Raw genomic sequence first — 24,362 nt, forward strand, 5'->3', positions numbered from 1 at the left:
ACTGATGATTTTGATGGAAAATCAACATTTATTCAATGTCGGTCTGCTATCTGGGAAACGTTCTCTTTTGTTATTGATAATTTATCTATTTGCATTAATTTAAGTCTTTTACTATTCTATTTCTGTTGCTCTTGCTGCCTTGGCAGAAGACAATAAAGTTCTGCAAAAGACCTGGCGATGGCGCTCTCTGCAAACCAATAAACGTTTACACGGCAGTTCACAGAATCTCAATCAACAATTCAGTTGCGCTTTAGAAATTAGATGGAAGCAAAAAAAAAAAAAAAAAGTACGTAAAAGTACATTTATTTAAATTACAATAAAAATCAAAGAACAGAAAATATGACATTTAACATACTACTGGCAACTTCTAAACTCATAACAGAGCTTGATACAGAATATTGAAGTTGGAAAAAGAAACTATAAAAATAGGCTATGTGGTCTGTACATTTCCCCCCTATAATATTTAATAGAAACGAAACACCACTCATCAAATGCTGCGTCACATCATGTACTTTTTTTTTTTTTTTTTAAGAAAGTGGCAGTGAATGATCATGTTCCAAATGAATGATTGCTGCCAGCTCTCCCCAGTCAAAATGGTTTCAACATCTATCGCTGTCATTGGCAGCCAATGTTAATTTATTAAACAACATTAACCCAGTTTTAACAGTTTGAAGGTTGTTGATCCATTTTCTTAGTTTGAGTGTAAATGCTATTATGCCAAATTTGCTGTGTGGTAGATCTGGTTCCTCTATAACCCTCAGAATTCAACTGCAGTGCAAAACACACTAAATGTAACATTGTGAATCAATATAAAGTAGCTTTCAAGTACTCTGCTTGGTGTCAAAAGTTGTGTAACATTTAAAAACAAAATAGTAGGCAGCAAGTATGAAATGCACCCAACATGAAATGAAAATGACTTGATCTTGGGATGTCAGCTACTCACAAAAAGTAGTATCCCTAACTTTTAAAGTTCATGCAAAGTGGACTGTTGTTGCTGGAAAAAAAATGTAACTTATGTACACAGTAGGTAAGAGGAAACTGGAAGAGTTGATAATATAGGGAAGGTGTGAGTAACAGTGAGTGGGTTTACTCTTGGGCCTCTTTTCCAGTCATCTTGTAGATCTCGGTGGGACCGTCGACGTGAGTGATGGTGGTAGTCAGTTGGATGTCCTCTCCGCTGTTTGCTGAAGCTTCTCCTGCACAAAGCCGGACAATTATGTGTACTGAGACATCAACATCTACAATACAGCAAAGTCTGTGTTATACTGCCTCCAAGTGGCCAAAGTGCACAAACCAATTGCACCACAATGTCTAGTAAATTCAACCCTCCCCCCACTTTCGACACCCAATTCATACCATTCCAACCACTCCAAACTTTCCCCAAAATCCATGTGATAAAAGGTTGTATTTTCATTAGGCCCAAATTTTAACCCTTAACTCGTTCATATATTTATATAATGCATCTTCTTAAAGGGTACCTTGGATAGAAAGACATGTAGTTCTTAAAAGACTAATGTTAATACAAGTTATCATAATTTGATATTAAAACCCCTCTTAATATTTTCGTTTCAATATTATTTGTAAAATCATTTTAACTGGTAGGTCGCCATCATTGTTGACGTCACTCAGCGGTGACGTCAAAGGGCCACGCAGCCGTACTTCAGTGTCACTCAAAAAAAAAAAAAAAAAAAAAAAGAAAAGGTGTCAATTATGTAAGGTAGTGATTTAAATACGCCACAGGGTGTCAATGGCGAGTTTTAAATTAATTAGGTATCAAGCCATTGACTGCGTTTTGTCCCTTGACTGACGCAGAAGTTTTCTTTTAATGCACAATGGGGTATAAGGCAGAAAGAGAGTGGACACGCATTCAGATTCGTAGTTTGGACCGTCCCGTTTATTGGCATAAGCTTTAGCAACTCCTTCACAACAAACATAAGCATCATATAGTGAAAATGCAACAAAAAAAAAATATTCATATCTCTAAAAAAAATAATGTTCACAAAAAGAAAACTGCTTCAATCTATATTAAGGAGGCCCTATTCTCACACAGTTAAACAACAATGCAAAGAGAACTGGCATTCACAAATTATCAATCAAAATATATGCATAATACACATAAAACTTAGAGTTCGGTCAACTTCTATTTAAACATTTTAGCAACTGGTTTAGCTCAACAAATACACTGGATGGCAATATTTAGTCACAATATAGGCTACAGACTATGATGCTGGGAGCCATTATCAGAAGTGCTGTTTGTTGTGAATGACGCTACTACGACGTCAGTCGAGGGACAAAACGCAATCATTGTTTTGAGCTCTTATTAATTTAAAACTCGCCAATGACACCTTATGGTGTATTTAAATCACTACCTTACATTATTAAAGAGTGATACGTTTTTTTTTAAAGAGTTACACTGTAATGTAAGGCAGCATGGCCCTGTGACGTTACCGCCGTGCGACATCAACAGCAATGGCGAGCTACTAGTTTATTTTTTTATTTAAAATTTTACAAATCTTATTAAAACGAAAACATTAAGAGGGGTTTTATTCAAAGATGCACAGATACCAATACTAGTATCGGCAGGGGGCACCCATCCGGCCCGAAATGGTGGTATCGATATCGGCAAGTACCAACAAAGACGGCACCGATACCATTTACCGGTCCATTATTATGACAGTTGACCGCAGCCTTTTTTTTCTCCTGGCGCTCACTACACGCTGTCTCTGCGTTGTGTGATGACACGTGAACACCCAGCAGCTATCGCTATTGGCCTGCTCCAGACCAATGAGAACGGGCCAGTAGCCACTCCTGACCAATCACAAGGCCGCTTTTTCATATGAAGGAAAAATAAACCAGGAGAAATTATGGAAATAGAATAGTACCAAAAGAAGTGAGGTTGTAAAATGAAAATTATCCCTGTAAAATGACCAATTTTGACTAAAAAACACTTGTATTTCCAAAATGAAAAAAAATCGAAGGAATAAATTGTTCTACAGGTTGTTTTTTGCTGTTTGCAAGTATTTTTTGTTGTTGTTCTACAGGTGTTTTTTTTCTTCACTACGAGTTAAAAATGACCAATTACAAGTGCACAAGTTTTGTCATATTCTTGTCGAGTTTTATGAGTCAAAAAAGATACTCGTAACCTAGTTTTAAAATTTAAAAAATACCTGTAAAATGACTAATTTTAACTTGTAAAACAAAAAAATTAACTTGTATTTCCAAATTTTGCGTTGTGAAATTAACATGAACAAAAAACAATGTAAAAAAAAAAAAAAAAAAATTCTCCAAGTGTTTTTTTTTTTTTCCGTTTACAAGTGATTTTTTTGTTCTAGTTTTTTTTTCTTCACTACGGGTTAAAAATTACCAATTACAAGTGCACAAGTTTTGTCACATTCTTGTCGAGTTTTATGAGCCAAAAAAGATACTCGTAACCTATTTTTAACATTAAAAAAAAAAAAAAAAAAATACCTGTAAAATGACTAATTTTAACTTGTAAAAAAAAAAAATTCTACAAGTGTTTTTTTTTCCATTTACAAGTTATTTTTTTCGTTCTACGGGTGTTTTTTCTTTGCTACAGGTTAAAAACCACCAATTACAACCTCACGAGTTTTGTCTCCCCCTTGTCGCGTTTTCAGAGACAAAAGTCACTTGTAACTACAGATGAAAAAAAAACTACTTGTACATCGAAATAATTTGTTGTAAAACACAAAAATATCATTTCAAGTCGTGGTCAAAAAAAGACGTTAAGAACACAATCTAGTGAATAGTTCTTCGGGTGTTTTTTCTTTAATGATCTACAAGTGTTTTTTGAGCATGTACAAATAGATTTCGGGGTAAACATGTGAGCCTAAATTCCAACCAATCAGAACGGCGATTGTTTAGGAGGAGGGCGGGACACACCATTACCGACCTGCTGGCTGCTGCTGCTTCCTCTTCCATGTGACGGCAGACGATAGAAATGGCGAAACGCCTTAGGTAAGGAGTTTACTTTGTTTTCTCTTGGGTGTCATGTACTAGAAGGATTTTTCAAGCTAATGTAATCCCTATTTAAATATCAGTTGATTTTGCATTTAAAATAGGGCACGAACATCGATGGCGGGCCAATTACATACGGTTAGAAATGTTGACTTTGAGTGTTGAGTGGATACGGTGTTACAAGCATAGGAAGAGTTCGAAAGAAATGACAGGAAAAACAGCAATTAACGACGGCGTGTACCGTCGCCCGTGTGATAGATTCCGGAAAACTAGAGATATTATCGTTTTAATTTGATAGTGTGTGTATATATATATATTAGGGCTGTCAAACGATTAAAATTTTTAATCGAGTTAATTACAGCTTAAAAATTAATTAATCGTAATTAATCGCAATTCAAACCATCTATGAAATATGCCATATTTTTCTGTAAATTATATATATATTCTGTAAAATAAATTGTTGGAATGGAAAGATAAGACACAAGATGGATATATACATTCAACATACGGTACATAAGGACTGTAGTGGGCATTTCACTCTACTGTCATTTAAATCTGTCTATGCAGTCCTCACTCCGAAGCGTCTACTTTTTCCAAAGCTAGACAGCTAGTGAACGACGCCTTAATAATTAGACTTCTTCCTTTTTCATCTGATTTATTAATAAAATGGCCTCAAACCATTGTCCTCTTTAGACCGTCGTAAAACTACAAAATAAAAGTACACAAGCATTGCATTAGCAACAACGTTAGCTTAGCACGCTATACCGGTTCACTAAACAAACAAAAAGCGTCTCATACAAAAAATATAACATTTCGCTTACTAACATAATATGTACATTCTTTACAACAACCATACTTACGGACAAATCTTGTCCAAGGATCATATAAGCACATTATCAGCCCGAGACGTCGTGCAGCCATAATGAAGAAAGAAAAGAAGAAAATAATAAACCATGTCGCAAAGCGACCACAAGAGTTTGCTGTTGGACAGCGCAAAAAGTCTTGCTGTAAAACTTACCAAAAGGCAGAATACTTTCTGAGCGGGACATGTGCGTTAATTGCGTCAAATATTTTAATTAATAATTAATGATTAATTAATAATTTAATTAATAATGATTAATTTAAAAATTAATTACCGCGCGTGAACGCGATATTTTGACAGCCCTAATAATATATATATATATATATATATATATATATATATATATATATATATATACAGTGCCTTGCAAAAGTATTCGGCCCCCTTGAATCTTGCAACCTTTCGCCACATTTCAGGCTTCAAAGAAAGATATGAAATTTAATTTTTTTGTCAAGAATCAACAACAAGTGGGACACAATTGTGAAGTGGAACAACATTTATTGGATAATTTAAACTTTTTTAACAAATAAAAAACTGAAAAGTGGGGCGTGCAATATTATTCGGCCCCTTTACTTTCAGTGCAGCAAACTCACTCCAGAAGTTCAGTGAGGATCTCTGAATGATCCAATGTTGTCCTAAATGACCGGTGATGATAAATAGAATCCACCTGTGTGTAATCAAGTCTCCGTATAAATACACCTGCTCTGTGATAGTCTCAGGGTTCTGTTTAAAGTGCAGAGAGCATTATGAAAACCAAGGAACACACCAGGCAGGTCCGAGATACTGTTGTGGAGAAGTTTAAAGCCGGATTTGGATACAAAAAGATTTCCCAAGCTTTAAACATCTCAAGGAGCACTGTGCAAGCCATCATATTGAAATGGAGGGAGCATCAGACCACTGCAAATCTACCAAGACCCGGCCGTCCTTCCAAACTTTCTTCTCAAACAAGGAGAAAACTGATCAGAGATGCAGCCAAGAGGCCCATGATCACTCTGGATGAACTGCAGAGATCTACAGCTGAGGTGGGAGAGTCTGTCCATAGGACAACAATCAGTCGTACACTGCACAAATCTGGCCTTTATGGAAGAGTGGCAAGAAGAAAGCCATTTCTCAAAGATATCCATAAAAAGTCTCGTTTAAAGTTTGCCACAAGCCACCTGGGAGACACACCAAACATGTGGAAGAAGGTGCTCTGGTCAGATGAAACCAAAATTGAACTTTTTGGCCACAATGCAAAACGATATGTTTGGCGTAAAAGCAACACAGCTCATCACCCTGAACACACCATCCCCACTGTCAAACATGGTGGTGGCAGCATCATGGTTTGGGCCTGCTTTTCTTCAGCAGGGACAGGGAAGATGGATGCAGCCAAATACAGGAACATTCTGGAAGAAAACCTGTTGGTATCTGCACAAGACCTGAGACTGGGACGGAGATTTATCTTCCAACAGGACAATGATCCAAAACATAAAGCCAAATCTACAATGGAATGGTTCACAAATAAACGTATCCAGGTGTTAGAATGGCCAAGTCAAAGTCCAGACCTGAATCCAATCGAGAATCTGTGGAAAGAGCTGAAGACTGCTGTTCACAAACACTCTCCATCCAACCTCACTGAGCTCGAGCTGTTTTGCAAGGAAGAATGGGCAAGAATGTCAGTCTCTCCATGTGCAAAACTGATAGAAACATACCCCAAGCGACTTGCAGCTGTAATTGGAGCAAAAGGTGGCGCTACAAAGTATTAACGCAAGGGGGCCGAATAATATTGCACGCCCCACTTTTCAGTTTTTTATTTGTTAAAAAAGTTTAAATTATCCAATAAATGTTGTTCCACTTCACGATTGTGTCCCACTTGTTGTTGATTCTTGACAAAAAATTAAAATTTTATATCTTTATGTTTGAAGCCTGAAATGTGGTGAAAGGTTGCAAGGTTCAAGGGGGCTGAATACTTTTACTTTTACAAGGCACTGTACATATATATATATATATATATATATATATATATATTGTGCATGAGTGAACAATACAGGGCATTAACGCTATTGGAACGGGGCGTCATTACTTTATATACGGCAAGTCGGAATTGGCTAATTTGGTTTTATTTTTTTGGCTTAAAATGGTAATATAATAGATCATTGCGCAATAATATTTCATATAGATGGCGTTGTGCTGAGAAAGTATAGCAAGCAAGACACGCAGGGCATGGTCGATTTTTACATGGTATAGATTGTAATATGTATATAAGTATTCAAAAATATAAACGTCCAAGAAAATCCTGTTAGTACTTTGATCTTACAAATGTAATGCTTATGTTACATATGCAACCATTTTGTTTTACTTTACATTTGGCGATCAGCTATTGCAAATTAAAATATTCTGAATTACAATACCTTAACCAAAACAACCATTGTATATATCATGTTGGGATAGTTTCATTTAAAGATTTTTTTTTTTTTTTCCATATATTGCCATAGACTTCACCATCTCATAGTGAAGTCTATGATATTGCCTAGGTATGCGATCGGGATTCAAAATCAGGTGAACTCGGACTTGGGTGCAAAAATATGCGATTGAGACATCTCTAGTTGTAATCTTGCAGTTGAAAAGTTACCTTAAAATAGTTTCAATTTATATAATTTGTTCATTACCTTCGCAGGTCCTCAAGACACATTGGAACAATTGGTGAAATTCTCAGTTGGCTGGGAGATTCCATTGGAAGATATGCAAGTGGAGATAGTTGAAGCAGAGCGTCCCACATCTTCAACTCTCCTCCCTTTCCTACGATTGCCCAGTCACTACACTACTCAACTTGAGGACTTTAAACAGAGTTGGAAGTATTGTAGTGCATCAGTAGATTATCTATTTTGGAATTATAGCGTATTGCTTTTGTATAACTGAGTATTAAAGCTAAACAAGAGGGAAAAAATGCGACTACGAGATTTAAGGCGTAGTTTTAGTACAAGAAAAAAAGTCATAACATTAGAAGAATAAAGTCATGTATTGCAACATTAAGAGGATAATCTCGTGGTCCTATTTTTTCTTTTTTAAATTTGACCTGTCGTACTAGACCAGGGGTGCCCAAATCCAGTCCTCGAGAGCCCCTATCCAGCTTGTTTTCCCATGTCTCCCTCCTTTAACACACCAAAATCAAATGATCAGCTCATCAGCAACCTCTGCAGGAGCCTGATAACGGTCCTGATTATTTGAGTCAGGCGTGTTGGAAGGAGACATGGAAAACAAGCTGGATAGGGGCTCTCGAGGACTGGACTTTGGCACCCCTGTACCAGACTGCTTTTGCTAGGGTGCTGATCTTCTTCAAATATTTGACAATGGTAAAACAGTAAATTTGTTACATGTTCCCTGTTAAATATGAAAGTCCAAAGCCACCAAAATTAAAAATGTCACGTTGATGTATTTCTACATATTTCATCTTATGTTTCAATCATTCTCGTTTTAATATGCACTTTTATTTTTCCTTCATTTTTTATTTTTGCAGCTGTGGTCCTCCATAGTACAAATGTTCCAAGAATTACTAATGAAAAATGTTGGTGAAATAAAATGTTCAAAAGGTACATCATGTTTCCCCGAATTTCAAGGGCGTTTAATGAAATTATACATATTCAATGTACATGCATTACAGTGTCATAAAAAATGTCTGCACCAAGATTACTTGATGTTAGTGGGTCCAAAGCAGCAGCCAATCAAGCATGTTCTGCAGTCGTGAATTTGCATTCAATATGTGGTATGAAAATTCCAGAGTTTGGCTCACTTGTTTTCCCAGTCAATCCGGAATCTGTAGATCCTGTTAAAATATAATGCACCAATTTGAGCAATAACACAAGAGGTAATACTGTATATGAGCATTGTGACATGGTTAAGTTGCAAGCAAAGTGCCAAAGACAGCCATGACAAAATTCAGTGCATAATCATGACAGTCTTACAGTTTATAAACAAAAGTTTAATATTTACCAGGGAAATCATTCTTTGTCAATGATTTGTTTTGCTTTAGTTGCATTATTGAGTAGCAAAATAATACACTTGCCAGGCAATGTTTAATGAATGCAGAAGAACAGTAGAACACCTGTGTGTGAAAAAGCTTAGCTAGTTACGGTACGCGTCGTCGTTAGCTACTTTCTATCAAATGTTTTTCCAACTTCTTCCCATCCTTCGCGTACGTGTCACCCAGGGCCAGGACTTTACCAAGTTGCTGTCCATGGCCATGCAAAGGTAACATAGCTAACCGTGGCTAACTGGCTCGACATCGATTTTCGTGCCCTTCTTTAAATGCAAAATCAACTGATATTGAAATTGGAATTACATTAGCTTGAAAAATTCTTTTAGTACATGACACCCAAGAGAAAACAAAGTAAACTCCTTACCTATGGCGTTTCGCCATTTCTATCATCTACCGTCATATGGAAGAGGAGGAAGCAGCCAGCTGGTCGGCAATGGTGTGTCCCGCCCTCCTCCTGAACAATCGCCGTTCTGATTGGTTAGAATTTAGGCTCACATGTTTACCCCGAAATCTATTTGTACATGCTCAGAAAACACTTGTAGATCATTATAGACAAAAAACCCAAATAATTATTCACCAGATTGTGTTCTTAACGTCTTTTTTGGACCACGACTTGGAATGATATTTTTGTGTTTGTGTTTTACAACAGATTATTTCGATGTACAAGTAGTTTTTTTTCGTCTGTGGTTACAAGTGACTTTTGTCTCTGAAAATGCGACAAGGGGGAGACAAAACTCGTGAGGTTGTAATTGGTGGTTTTTAACCTGTAGCAAAGAAAAAACACCCGTAGAACAAAAAAATCACTTGTAAACGGAAAAAAAACACACTAGAATTTTTTTTATTTTGTTTTACAAGTTAAAATTAGTCATTTTACAGGTATTTTTTTTATTTTAAAACTAGGTTACGAGTATCTTTTTGGCTCATAAAACTCGACAAGAATGTGACAAAACTTGTGCACTTGTAATTGGTCATTTTTAACCCGTAGTGAAGAAAAAACAGCTGGAGAACAACAAAAAAATACTTGCAAACAGCAAAAAACAACCTGTAGAACAATTTATTCCTTCGAGTTTTTTTTTCATGTTGGAAATACAAGTGTTTTTAGTTAAAATTAGTCATTTTACAGGGATAATTTAAATTTTACAACCTCACTTCTTTTGGCACTATTCTATCTCCATAGAAATGGCGGCGGTCGGGAAATATTTCAAAATAGAAATCCCGTCGATTAAAATCAATGGCTGCATGCAAGATTTGCGGCCTGAAAGTTTTCCAGATGTGGAGTTAAATCAGCCAGTTTCAATACCTCGAACCTGATGAAACATTTGAAGACGAAACGTGAACGAACACAACGAGTTTGAGCCTGCAAGAGCAGGACTGCTATCCAGAGGAAGGGCGCTGGACCGGTGCAACAATCTCTGGTCAGTTCACTACGTCAACTTTACTTTGTCTTTTACTTAGAGAAATTCTGCAGTAATTTGGGAACTGTTTCCAAAGTTGGGTTGCCACCTTTCAGAAATAGAAATAAGGGACCCCCCCCTCCCGAAAAAAGGAAGCTAATAGAGAGACAGGATGCTGTGGTCAATTATTATTACTTATAATTGTTAGCGTCCGCAAATGCGGAAACAAGGTTGGACCTCGAAGCGGACAACAAGCGGGGGATACGTACAAGGGTTTAATGATTGCAAACAAAAAATAACACGCGATCGCGGGATAGTAGAGATAAAAGGAGTCCGTGACAGCAGGTTGACGGAGCTCAATACTACAAACTCGAAGGTTAACGAAGATGATAGGCAGCGAGCCAAAAAGCCAAAATAAAAACACTCAAATACCTGCACAGGGTAGAGGTTACAAACGAGTGCAGCACACTAACACAAAAAAACCCAATGCAGGGGCGTAACAAGCAAATGTAGCGAGACTATAGTGCGAGATGTCAAATGGCGATCAGCAAAGCAAATATCTCGGCAGCCTTCTCTGAGATCACCCGTGCTTAAATGCTGTGTTGATGAGCCTGCATTGGATTCAGGTGCGACGTCAGGAACGCCCCCACTAACATTGCATGAAGCAGAAAAACAAGTATTCATGTTATATTTTATATATACAGTATATATACACTCACCGGCCACTTTATTAGGTACACCTGTCCAACTGCTCGTTAACACTTAATTTCTAATCAGCCAATCACATGGCGACAACTCAGTGCATTTAGGTATGTAGACATGGTTTAAGACAATCTCCTGCAGTTCAAACCGAGCATCAGTATGGGGAAGAAAGGTGATTTAAGTGACTTTGAACGTGGCGTGGTTGTTGGGATCCAGAAGGGCTGGTCTGAGTATTTCAGAAACTGCTGATCTACTAGGATTTTGACGCACAACCATCTCTATGGTCCGAAAAAGAAAAAATATCCAGTGAGCGGCAGTTCTGTGAGCGGAAATGCCTTGTTGAGGCCAGAGGAGAATGGCCAGACTGGTTCGAGCTGATAGAAAGGCAACAATGACTCAAATAACCACCCGTTACAACCAAGGTAGGCAGAAGAGCATCTCTGAACGCACAGTACATCGAACTTTGAGGCAGATGGGCTACAGCAGCAGAAGACCATGCTGGGTGCCACTCCTTTCAGCTAAGAACAGGAAACTGAGGCTACAATTTGCACAAGCTCATCGAAATTGGACAATAGAAGATTGGAAAAACGTTGCCTGGTCTGATAAGTCTCGATTTCTGCTGCGACATTCGGATGGTAGGGTCAGAATTTGGGGTCAACAACATGAAAGCATGGATCCATCCTGCCTTGTATCAACGGTTCAGGCTGGTGGTGGTGGTGTAATGGTGTGGGGAATATTTTCTTGGCACTCTTTGGGCCCCTTGGTACCAATTGAGCATCGTTGGAACGCCACAGCCTACCTGAGTATTGTTGCTGACCATGTCCATCCCTTTATGACCACAATGTACCCAACTTCTGATGGCTACTTTCAGCAGGATAATGCGCAATGCCATAAAGCTAGAATCATCTAGGACTGGTTTCTTGAAAATGACAATGAGTTCACTATACTCAAATGGCCTCCACAGTCACCAGATCTCAATCCAATTGAGCATCTTTGGGATGTGGTGGAACAGGAGATTTGCATCATGGATGTGCAGCCGACAAATCTGCACCAACTGTGTGATGCCATCATGTCAATATGGACCAAACTCTCTGAGGAATGCTTCCAGCACCTTCTTGAATCTATGCCACGAAGAATTGAGGCAGTTCTGAAGGCAAAAGGGGGTCCAACCCATTACTAGCATGGTGTACCTAATAAAGTGGCCGGTGAGTGTATATATACTGTACATACGTATATATACTGTATATAGTATACTGTATATATATCGCACGTCCTTGCGATGCGAGTATTGCTCATTGCGATGAAGATGTTCTGGCATACAATATTTTCTTTTCTAAATTGAAACACGATCCTTTTTGCCCGATTCTGATCCTCTGATGAAAGGGTGCAATCGGCCTGATTACCGATCACGTGATTGGGGACATCCCTAAATGTGATAAAAATAATGAACAAAGCAAAATTGAATCCTTAGCAGCAAGAACCCGAAAAGGACAAATGTAATTATAATGTAATTAAGTTTTTTTGCTAGGGAAATTAAAATATCCAATTTTCCGCAGAAACCACAAATCTGTTTGCAGTGACAATATCTAGATAATTTTCTTAAATGGGGGGAACACTTACCAAAGTGCATTACATCCATTAGTTACATTACAGAAGCGAGCAGTTCGGATTAAAAGCTATTTGACGTGAATCAACAAAGTGGTTTGAACCGCACACCTTGTGAGTCTGGATGATGCATTTTTGGGAAAGTCTCCAAAAATGTCAACAGTCCCACTTGTCCTGACACCAAATTTCCAAAGATGAATGCTTTTCATTACTTCCCAAGACGGTTTCCTTGCATAAAAACTGGAAAGAAGCCACTCAAATTCTACTCCCTGGCCAAAAAAGGACTCAGGGAATTCCCAACCAAATAATTAATTTTGCTAACATTTACTGCATTTCAAAAATCCAAAACTAAGTAAACTGAGTTTTCTGCCTTGAATAGATTTATTGTCAAATGAATCACATCTCGCTCTGTCACAGACATCCAATCTATTTGACCACCCTCCCGGCCTTAATAGATTGTATGTCTATTGCTGTCAGCGGCAGTCAATGAGTTCAGAGGGTGACCGAAAGTATAAAGTGTAGGGAAAGGTTGTGCCCTTTTCAAGAATGTTATGTTGTTACCCGTGATGCACTGTCCACTTGATTGGTCGTCTCCGTAACGTTTGTGAGAGGGGGCGTACAAGAACATGATGGCAAATACGTACAGGTTCCACATTCCGTAGATGCCTGTGAAGAAGGCGCTGTTCACCTGCACGGTGTGTTCGCCCCAGTGCCAGTGACCCTCATTCACCTGAAAAGAGACAGGGTAGTAAAATATGTATTGTTCTATTATCTGTTCCAAAATGGACTACCCTATTTTTCCAGACTTTAAGCCTCTAATTTAAGCAGTGTGGCTAATTTATTGAATTGTATAGCCTATCTAGCATCATGCTTTCTCGTTGAAAGGCAAATGTTTCATTTGTTATGCTTAGCAGTCAGGAGCATCATAGTCATAGTGACATTGCCACTGAGTGCAGTCAATGTCTATCTGCTAGCGTGAGTGTTCCATTATCCAAAAACATTCTGTGTTTACGGGTGCAGCTTAGTTGATACAACTGTGAGAAGGCGAGTTATTTACAAGTACATGCTGATTTGTTGTCATGAGAGGACCCCTGATGCCCCTACAGAAGAACAATTTTAATGCTAACCTTGGGTGGTTTGATAGTTTTATTTAAAATAAAGATATCCACAATTAGCGACAACAAAGATGTCATGGTTCCTACACCAAAGCTGTCATGTTAACACGCTGCTTGTCAAGTCACATTTGTCGCTAGACTACACTGTAAAAAAAACAAAATAAAATAAAAAGTTGGCAGAACCTGAAATTCCAGTCAACCAATTTCACTTGGTGATTTTTAAGTGTGAACAGAAATTACAAACGAATATAAATCTTATTGGTTAAAACTCAACATTTTAAGTTAACCGGAGTAATTTTCACAAGAGGTCGGCCGGTATAAGGACTTTTACAAACATCTGCCATCGGCTGATTAACAACAACAACAACAAAAAAATTGTCCGATTAACAACGAAATAACTAAGCCGATAAAAAAAGGATTTTGATCAGGCATCTCTGTGGGCAACTGTGGCCGCCGCTGACCGACGGTAGCACTCCGGAAGGACCCCGCTGCAGCTTGAAGGCAGGCTGCTACAGGCTTGTCCGTTTTGTAAATGTTGTAAGATTTTTTTAATCTTGCATGACAGAATGTTGCTTTAGCCTATTAAGGATACCACTGAGTGTTCCTTTCACCCCCAATTGTAATTTGTAGTGTTAGTGTAAAGTGTAACATTCATGTTACCATTAGTTTTAGCATGGCGGGCATCCTATTAGACTACTACTTGTTGACATCTCCTCGTAACATCCTGGTGGGTATAATTATTTGAAAATAACGTACTGTTCTTGCTGAGTGTGTAGAAGTGCTGCGTTAGTTGGTTTGGTAGCACTAGGCCGTATTAACACTAAGTCTCAGGTCATCATTGTAAATTTGAAGTTGTTGAAGCAATTAAAAAAAAAAAAAAAAAAAAGCCTTTATTATCTACGTGCTAAAAAAAAAAAAAAAAAAAAAACTAAAAAAGTACATCGGCCTCAAATATTAGCTTACAAAATTGGCTTTGGATATCGGCAATTGATTGATTTTTTTTTTTTATATATATGCGTTTCAGCATCAGCATTTGAAAATCCCATATCGGTCGACCTCTAGTTTTCACACAACATGTTAAATTAACTGGACTTCAGTTTCAGTAAATAGCTGTCTACTTAAAATCATAAGTAAGCATAACTAATATAAAGTTTCAAAGTTTTTAAATACACAAGTATTATTCACAAGTCTTTGTTAGTGAGACGCACCTGACTGATGATGAAGAAGATAACGGTCATGGCAGCACAGGCCAAAGTGACCAACATGAGAAATTTGAACCTAAAAATTAAACCCTGTAAGAGACATGAGAGGGTTATTACTCAGGTCTGATGACATATAATGGCTATAGTAAATACCTCATAGTGCAAGCGTCTGGCTTTGGACATAGCAGGCAGTGAAGTCCTCTTCCCACTGATGTTTCGGAAGACTTGGAAAACCATGAAGCAGAGGAAGAGGAAGTAGAGGCAGGCGCAAATCCCTGCTACTATTATGAACGCCATCTGAGCGGGCAGCCATTAAGGATGCAAAACATTAGTTTTTACCCCTTTCATTGCCATTGACAGTGATATGCGTCCAATCCATTTTGACGGGGAATGCTGGCAGTGATCGATAGCTACCACCCCCCCCCCCCAATTGGATGTCTAGCCCTGTCAATAGAAGCCAATGAGTTAATCATCTTTGTCATTTGCCACATCATAAATTAAGTTTTTGGTTTTTTTGGTTTTTTAATAAAAAAAAAAAAAAAAAAAATTAAATGAAACAAGTACGGTATATGTCCTGTTGATTCATTTTTCTAATTAAAACAAATTAAAAAGGGGGAAATTCCAAGAAATAAGAGCTTATTGACTTTTGAGAGGCTTAAAAAAGAGGATTTGGACAATTTTTAAGTCTCTAAACGACAGTAGTTAACCTTACATTTAAAAAGTAATAAGTTACAAATTACTTGTCCTAAAAAGTATTTCAGTTCATAACCCCGCGCACTGTAAGATTTGTTCTCTTATCTTGGCAAGAGAGAATATGCAGTGTTGCTTTAGCCTTTATAGGTTTGTGCTGAGTGATCATCAGACGTTAAATGTAATCCTAACGTTAGTGTAGAATTCGTGTTAGCATCCGCTTCAGAATGGTGAGCGTCGTCTCAAAACAATGGTCAATTTAAAGCGAAGCCACTTGGCTTTTCTGGTCATTAGGTCTAGAGGACGTTAAATGCTCGGACAACTTTTTTTGTTTTTGTTTTTTTCATACAGTTTGTGGTTTCTAGGTAGGTTTAATTGAAAATAATGTACTGCTTTTACTGCTGAGTGTTTATTATCATCACAAAGTTGGTGTTGTCCTTGTAGACGTTACAATATGTGTTCATCTGTCATTCGAAATTGTTGGAAACCTTTATTTATTTTTGCACTAAAACTTTGAATTTGAATTTTACAGACGAAAATATTTTTAGTAAGTGTCGCCTAAAACTAGATGAAATTTGTATGAGATTTCGTCGACTAAAAGTAGAAGAAGATAAACATATTTTGAAATGCCTAAAATATGACTAAGGCTAATAAGTATTTTCATCCAAAAGACTAAATATTAAAAGGGCTGCAAAAACAACACTGTTGTGAAGTGAAGCTGGGCATTAACCACCCACCTAGCCAATCATCATCTCGTTTGCAACTGTGTCACAAACCCCTTCCCTCCTCCACCCTCACGTTCTGCTCCCTCCCAGGCAGCTGATGCGTGACAACTCGCGCTTCATTCAGCCAAACTGTAGTAATGTGCCCCTTCATGTCCTCAGTAACTGTAACCGTGTAGCAAAGATAGGGAAGGTAATAAATTATTTACTCACTACTTAGAAAAAAAATAACGCAGTTAGAAATGTTTCACTCAAACGTCATGATTCGCAACACTGCGAAACGATTCATTGACGATCAAAATACTTACCAATTAGTCGATCAAAAGTGGCAGAAATAATAGCTGTCTAAAGGAAACCACTGTAATTTTCGCACTATAAGGCGCACCTGACTAGAAGACGCGCCCTTCAAATTTGGCACTGAAACGGCATTTGTTCATAGGAAAGCCGCACTGGACTATAAGTCACAGCTGTCCTCACTGTATTATAGGATATATACACCAAAAGATATCAACCAGTAACACTTTATTTGACAGTGGCATCATACGACCGTCATAAGACCAAATGAACAAACATGAAACCAAGTGGGTGCAAAGCTTCATTGCTTCAAGAAGCTGGCTATCACTGCTCCCTTGGGGGAGACAGTCAACCTCTGCCGCCACCTGCTGTCAACACTGTTGTTGCACAACATTCCTCCTAGCATGCACTGCAGCGCTACAGATGAAAATAACAATCAAAATTCATGTTTAGTGCTAATTATTTCTTCAGTTACTGCTCCAGTTGTTTCATTAATTGCTAGTTATGGTATTTGGTAACACCTTATTTGACAGTGGTGCAAAAAGACTGCCATTAGACAATCATAATTATGACATGACACTGTCATGAGCATTAATGAATGCTTATAACAGATGTTATTTAGCGTTAGCCGGCAAATTATCTCACTTTTGAATGGATGCAAAAGATCCAAGCTGGACATAAAGTTGGTGACATAATTTGCCGGATGACAATGACATCTGTCATAAGCATTCAGTACATGACAGTGTCATGTCATAATTATGACGGTCTTATGAGTCTTATGACGCCGCTGTCAAATAAAGTGTTACCCATTACCCGAAATAACTCAACAAAAAAGCCGCAGGATCATAAATAAGGAAAAAAGTGGCGTCTTATGGTCCGAAAATTTCAGTAGTTTGTTTAATTAAAAACAAAAAAAAGGAATAAAGTAAATATATATTTTACACATACATTTTTAAAAGGAAAAAAAACAATAATTATTCACAGATTTTTGTAGCCCTGTAACTTTAATTGTGGAATACGAAAAATTATTTTTTCGGAAGAGATGCATGGTTGAAGTGGCTGGGGAGAGGAAGTCTGGGCTTCCCTGCTGCTGCCCCCGCGACCCAACCCCGGATGAGGCGGCACATAATAGAAGGATGGATATTTAAAATATATTTTAACGAGAAAAACAAGATCAATGCACATTTACTTAACACAAAATGATGTGGCAAGTCGGACCTGGCCCCCGGGCCTCGAGTTTGTCACCTGTGATTTGCAAGCTAGAACATAAACCACTATTAAAATAAAAAAGCAACAACAAACATCCATCCCAAGCTTGCAAAAACAGATGGCATTACTGAATAATTCCTCCTCCTATTAGTCAAGGGAATATCTGAGAAAAACAAACCATGAAAAATTTAGTGCACCTTCAAAAGGTTGGGTCTATTATGAATAAGGTGCCATTTGCCTGTGGCTGGCACATATTGATTGAAAAAGGATACAGCCAGTTCAGTTCCAACATCAGACGCCCAGATGCTATAGAAGGGGTTTGTCAACTGGACACCTCTGGTGACACAATCAATTGGTGTACAAGTATTTAACATCTTTAACAGGGACCCAAAAAATGCATCTTACCTCTCACACATATCAAAAATAAAAAGACAGAAAGACCCAAACACGATGGGCCCGACTTGTTTCCAATACACTGAGAAGCGATTCCTCTCCGTTTGGTCCTGAGATAACAGAAAAAAATGAGCTTGAAATAAAAATGAAATGACGCTATGTGCTGAGCACATTACCATGAGGTGCTCCCCGCAGAATATGATCCAGAAGGACAGCAACATGGAGTAGAAAATGCCTTGCCGGATGTCTCCAAAAAGCAACATCCAGGTCCAGTTAAAGCCAATGGAGAACCACTCCACTGGGATGTTGATGAATGTCATGGAGATGCCCAGAGCAAAGATAACTCTGATATAAAACAAACAAACAAACAAAAAAAACAGACAAATTCAGGGAAGGTGGCTCAACTTGGTTGCACAATTTAATTCTGCTGCCAATTATGGCGACAGACGTCCAATTCATTTTACCTACGAGGTCCAACAGTTATTATTCACAGCCTATAAGGACATTAGCCAGCATTTAAAATGTCAATCTCAGTTAGGCAAAGAAATTAACATCAAATTGCATTTCCTGGTTTAAGTAGTCAGTCCGCCACCCAAGAAATTTAAATACACAATGTACAACACACATTTATTGCAGGTTTAAGGTTTCACTCAGCGCTTTCTTCGGGGCCGATTTAATACATTTTGGGGAATCGGTGATAAGTCGATCAGTAAAAATATAACCCATCTGGTCCACCGATTGCGTCTAAAGGAGGCTAGCCACATTAGCCTGCTAATATGTGTGGTCTTACGGATATACTGTAGGTGCGCTTGTTGGGCATTTTCTTACTGATGGGACAACTACATAATGTCCACAATCATTCTTTGCTACTTTAACATGGGAATGAGTGAAATTGGTATTAGCTTTCATTATACTCACTGTGTGGTGATCGTTTTGTGGACACTAGATGGCCTCATTACTTTGTCCTTCTTTTGTCAGTGAATTTATGATAATACCAGTTTAATGAAGCTCACATTCAAACTGTTCCAGATAGAGATAAACTTTGTCATTCTGGTATGTACAAGTGAATACAGAAAAATTTTGTTGCATTTGACCCGCAGTTTTGAGAACAAAATAAAATAAAATAAAAATATGAAAGTATCTAAACCTTTTGGAATCTCTTACATTTCTGCATAAAATCACCATCAAATGTGATCTGGTCTTTGTCAAAACCACACAGATGAAAAAACTGCTTTAACTAAAACCAACCCAAACATTTATACGTTTTCATATTTTAATGAGGATAGCATGCAAACAATGACAGAAGGGGGAAAATAAGTAAGTGAACCCTCAGCCTAGGGAGTCTTAAAGGGCAACTGAAACCATTTTTTACCAAACAATTTAAGTCAAGTGTGAGCCCAATCACTGATGAGTGGTTTAAAGCTGCCCTGCCCACTATAAAACGCACACCTGGAAAGAATTGTCTTGATGAGAAGCATTGTCTGATGTGTATCATGCCTCGGTCAAAAGAGCTGTCTGAAGACCTGCGATCAAGGATTGTTGATTTGTATAAAGATAGGAAAGGATACAAAACCATCTCTAAAAGTCTGGATGTTCATCTATCGACAGTCAGAGAAGTTGTCAACAAATGAAGAGTTTGGCACTGTTGCTTCTCTCCCAAGGAGTGGCCGGCCACCAAAAATGAGGCCAAGAGTTCAGCGCAGAATACTCAGAGAGGTAAAATAGAACCTTAGAGTGTCTGCTAAAGACAATGGGTTTTCCCATTGGCAGTGTATCAAATACTTGTTCTCCCCACTGTATATGTAGAATTATGGCCAAGAAAGGTGTTCATGGAAGGACTCCTCGAACGAAGCCACTGCCGTTTAAAAGAACATTGTTGCTCATTCAATGTTCGCAAAAAGGCACTTGGACACTCCACAAATATTTTGGCAAAATATTTAGTGGACTGATGAAACCAAAGTTGAATTGTTTGGGAGTAACACACGTCATGTGTGGAGGAAAAAAATGGAACAGCTCACCAACATCAACACCTCATCCCCACCGTGAAGCATGGTAGATGGAGCATCATGACTTGGGGCTGTTTTGCTACCTATGGCCCTGGACAACTTGCAATCACTAATGGAAGAATGAATTCAAAAGTTTATCAAGATTTTTTGCAGGAAAACCTGAGGCCATTTGTCAGACAGTTGAAATTAAACAGAAAATGGATGATGCAACAAGACAATGATCCAAAACACTGAAGTAAATCAACTTCAGAATGGTTTCAGAAGAACAAAATACACGTTCTGGAGTGGCCAAGTCAAAGTCCGGACTTTGAGATGACTTTGAGACTTTCCATTGAGATGCTGTGGCATGACCTAAAGACAGCGATTCATGCCAGACATCCCAGGAATCTAACTGAACTACAGCAGTTTTGTAGAGAAGAATGGGCCAAGATTAGTCCTGATCGATGTGCCAGACTGATTTGCAGCTACAGGAAGCGTCTGTTTGAAGTTAATGCTGCCAAAGGGGGGAGGGAGCACAAAATATTAATATGATGGTCCACTTACTTATTTTCCCCCTTCTGTCATTGTTTACATACTGTCCTCATAAAAAAAAATGAAAACCTATAAATGTTTGGGTGGTTTTAGTTAAACCACACTGTTTATTCATCTATGTGATTTTGACAAAGATCAGATCAGATCACATTTGATGGTGATTTTATGCAGAAATGTGAGAAATTCCAAAAGGTTCGGATACTTTTTCCATACCACTGTAAAGGGAACATTGTGTGTGGGCGGGGTGTGTGGGTGTGTGTGTTCATTCTATAAGTACTCCTAAACAGCTTGGCGGATTTTGAAGAAATTTTACAAAGTTGTCTTAATGTGTCTGGGAGTGTTCTTTGATGGGTTTGATCTCTGTAGGCCTCCATTTATTGTGGAAAATTTAGAAACGGCAAAAATTACCATAAAAAATGCCCATTTTCACTTTTTCACCTGAGCAACGCAAAAAGAAAAAAAAAAAAAAAAACATGGGTAAGCCCTGATTTTGAGGTTCCTTAATGTATCGATTTAACACATGTATAACAGGATATAGTGCTAGTAAAGTAATAAAATGTGAATTAAAAAAATCTGGGAATTAGAGCACTGTACAATGGTGTAAAATGAATGTGCAAAATGAGACTGGAGGAGGTTCACAACAACAACAATATTTTAGTATGCAGTGATAGGTAAATAATGTAAATGTCTGAATGCTGTACAGAAGTGCAGAGAAAAAGGTGTGCAATGTAGGGCTGCAGCTATCGATTGTTTCAGTAATAGATTAATCTTTGGATGATTTAGTTTGATTAATCGAGTAATTGGATTACAAATATTTAATGCATTGCAGAATAATTTTAGGAGATGTAAAACAAAAAAAAGTGTTTATGCTTGCATTAACATTTATGTTGACCTGCAAATCTATTGGCGCCAAGACTGCACTTGCAAAAGAGCATTAAATAAGAATACAAAATAAAAATCCCTGAGTGTTTCCTCAAACTATACAGAAGAGCTATAAAAAAAAATTTAAAAAAAGGATCTACAGTAAGTAAAACAAAAGAACAAAAAAATTGAAGTTTAAATGTCTAATTAGTCCAATTGATATGCAATTATAGTAGATCGTTGTAATTTTGCATAGCAACAGTCTGCTAGCATAAATGCTACAAAATGCAAACTTTTTTTTTTTTTTTTACAATTCTCTTAAATCTTTTGAACACATTCTCACAAAAAGTCTAAATATGCCTCTAAACTAAATTACAAAGCATTAACTAACATATTAGCTCGAACAAAAACTTATGTTGGCCTGAACAGGGAGCAGCTGGATTCAGCATATAGAAGTTATGTCATATTCACTATTAACACGAGAGGGCAGTGTATCCTCCCAAACCAATAAAACTAAATTCAACACTTGCAAAACAAACCATAACAATTAAACGACACATCGAAGCAGCAAAATCGAATTCAAAGCTTTTTACTCCTCAAATTAATCGATTAATCGTTGCGGCGCTGATTCAATGTGGAAGAAATGTTTTGTGAGGGATTTTAACAGTCCATGGGGACAAAACTATTCGTGAACCTGGTGGTCCAAACTGTTCCAGCACTAAAAGGTATTAAGATGCGGGAAAGAAAAAAAGAGACTGAGACCTAAGATAATTTAGTTGAGTTTCCTTAAACCTTTTCATTTTCTTTTTATAACGCAAAAAACTGTCATTGTTAACTACTAAAAATTGCTATTGGTAAAGGAAATTATGATTTAGTAGTATTTTCAGTTATTTTTAGAGAACTATTACATGTGCAGTTAAAAAAAAACTTTCTTGTTTCACATGTAATGTTCCATGTTTTACAGTAACACCAGATCGATTGGAATATTAAAGTTGCATGCTGTTGTTTGGAAAAAAATATATATATAAACAATCGAGTTTAGCAGGTCAGGAAATTCTAAAAGCGTATTTGTTGGACAAGAAAACCAAACAGATCTTGTCTTTCGAGCAGGTCACTGCTTGCCATGAGCAGATGAAAGAAACTCATAAAGTGGCAGGAAAAACAAGTGTAATCACAGCAGATGTTCAGTATGAATGCATCCATCCAATAATGAACCCGTTGTGAGAAACATTTAGAACGCTAGGAAACACTCAAAACCTTCAGTTCCATAGTCAAAACATTTTTGACAGAATAAAAAAAAGTTGTAAATTATTCCCCTTCAGACTTTTTAGTGAAACCTCACTTGGGTGGTATGCAAGGAATCTGCCCTGCGCAAAACCAACAAAGTGAAGACCTTTATTATCTTGAGGCAGAAGAAGGGCACATAACAGTTGGCAGTAAATGATCATCTTTGAATATCATTGACGGCGATGGACGTCAATGACAGCTGATGAGCTAAGTATATGTCCTATTTTCTGAGAGTCTGCTTCTCATCTGGGAATAAGAGGCATGAGTCACAAAGAGCACACACACACACACACACACACACACACAAAAAAAAGATATTGACTGACTGTGTATGTGTGTGATTTCAGTGCCAGCATTCAGCAAAACATTTTGTATCATGTTTCACGCTTCACTCGGCTCTTCCTGCGGCAAGTACACCACTTCTTACGTCTTCCCTGTGCGGTAGAGGTTATACGAACACTTAGCCCTGGGTTTTCTGCTTGTCATGTGGATCTCAACAGATTACTTGACTTTTTAAACTTATGTTTGGGTGAAGAATACCATTAAATTCATCAATAGAAGTGTTACATATCACACTTGTAACATCACGCTGAATAAGAGCAAGTAGTTAAAATATTATCTCTCTTTGAAAAGGTCAACCATTATGCTTGGTCACGCATGAGATACCCTTTTTTTGTTTGCTCAACACCTTAGTGATGTTATGCAATGCGGCAAGGTGCCTTAGAAGCAGTTATCTTACTGACCTTAAGTGCACAGAGTTTGCTTGACCCACTTGCAAATTTCATTCATAGTTAATATGGACCTTGACGTAGACACCCTAATGCAGTGCCTCGGTGGCTTGTGATGACACCATTCATTCGTATGCACTAGCTGCAGTGCAGTACCTTACACAACAACTTGTCATGACTTGTCACGAATGTGAACTGCATCAAGCACTGCAACATAAGTGTACATCTTAAATGAAAGAGGTAATTATCGAGTCCTGCTGGTGACTTCTAAGACCATTAATCTAGTATAATAATACTGCATTAATAATAATCAAATAAATTTGGTTGTCCGCGTGCGTTACATACGTATCTTGCTGTTTTGTTGAACATTGCCATTAGAGCGGGGCGGTAAACCGAAAATTTACCGTCACCGAAATTCTTCACGATGACCGACGTAATTTTGACCATGTCGGTAAATTCGGTAAATTAATAAAACAAGAAAATAGTCTTTTCATCCCGCTTTGACTCTGTGTTGTTCGTCTATGTTCATTCCCCTTTAAGAACGCAGTCAATGTACTTACGTAGGGAGTCACGTGATCATCAGGAAGCCAATCAAACAGAGGCCCGGTAAGCTAACGCTAGCAGCTAACGCTACAAGCAAAACGTGATGGAGTGTGGCTTAAGGGAGGTTCGCCAAACTTTCACCCGACATTTAGTAGACTCTTGGTGGCATCCAGACGGGCTTTCACCGGCTGTCCTCCCTTGTTCTCACGATTTCCGGAGATGATGCTT

At 37.9% G+C, this 24,362-nt stretch overlaps 1 protein-coding gene across 1 annotated transcript in view; it reads right to left on the reverse strand.

Moving 5' to 3' along the window:
• Positions 1-265: 265 nt before the first annotated feature.
• The window catches only part of wls (Wnt ligand secretion mediator), a 62,682-nt gene continuing 38,585 nt past the window's right edge, over positions 266-24,362 (reverse strand). Inside the window, exons 6-12 of the mRNA XM_057858454.1 lie at positions 18,355-18,523; positions 18,191-18,288; positions 18,058-18,121; positions 15,024-15,167; positions 14,877-14,960; positions 13,115-13,283; positions 266-1,196 (exon numbers count right to left, since the gene is read on the reverse strand). Of these exons, the coding sequence (XP_057714437.1) occupies positions 1,087-1,196; positions 13,115-13,283; positions 14,877-14,960; positions 15,024-15,167; positions 18,058-18,121; positions 18,191-18,288; positions 18,355-18,523 (838 nt within the window). The 3' untranslated portion in view covers positions 266-1,086. The remainder of the gene's footprint in view (positions 1,197-13,114; positions 13,284-14,876; positions 14,961-15,023; positions 15,168-18,057; positions 18,122-18,190; positions 18,289-18,354; positions 18,524-24,362) is intronic.

The sequence above is a fragment of the Corythoichthys intestinalis genome, chromosome 14 (assembly GCF_030265065.1).
Source record: "Corythoichthys intestinalis isolate RoL2023-P3 chromosome 14, ASM3026506v1, whole genome shotgun sequence".
Classification (NCBI taxonomy): domain Eukaryota; kingdom Metazoa; phylum Chordata; class Actinopteri; order Syngnathiformes; family Syngnathidae; genus Corythoichthys; species Corythoichthys intestinalis.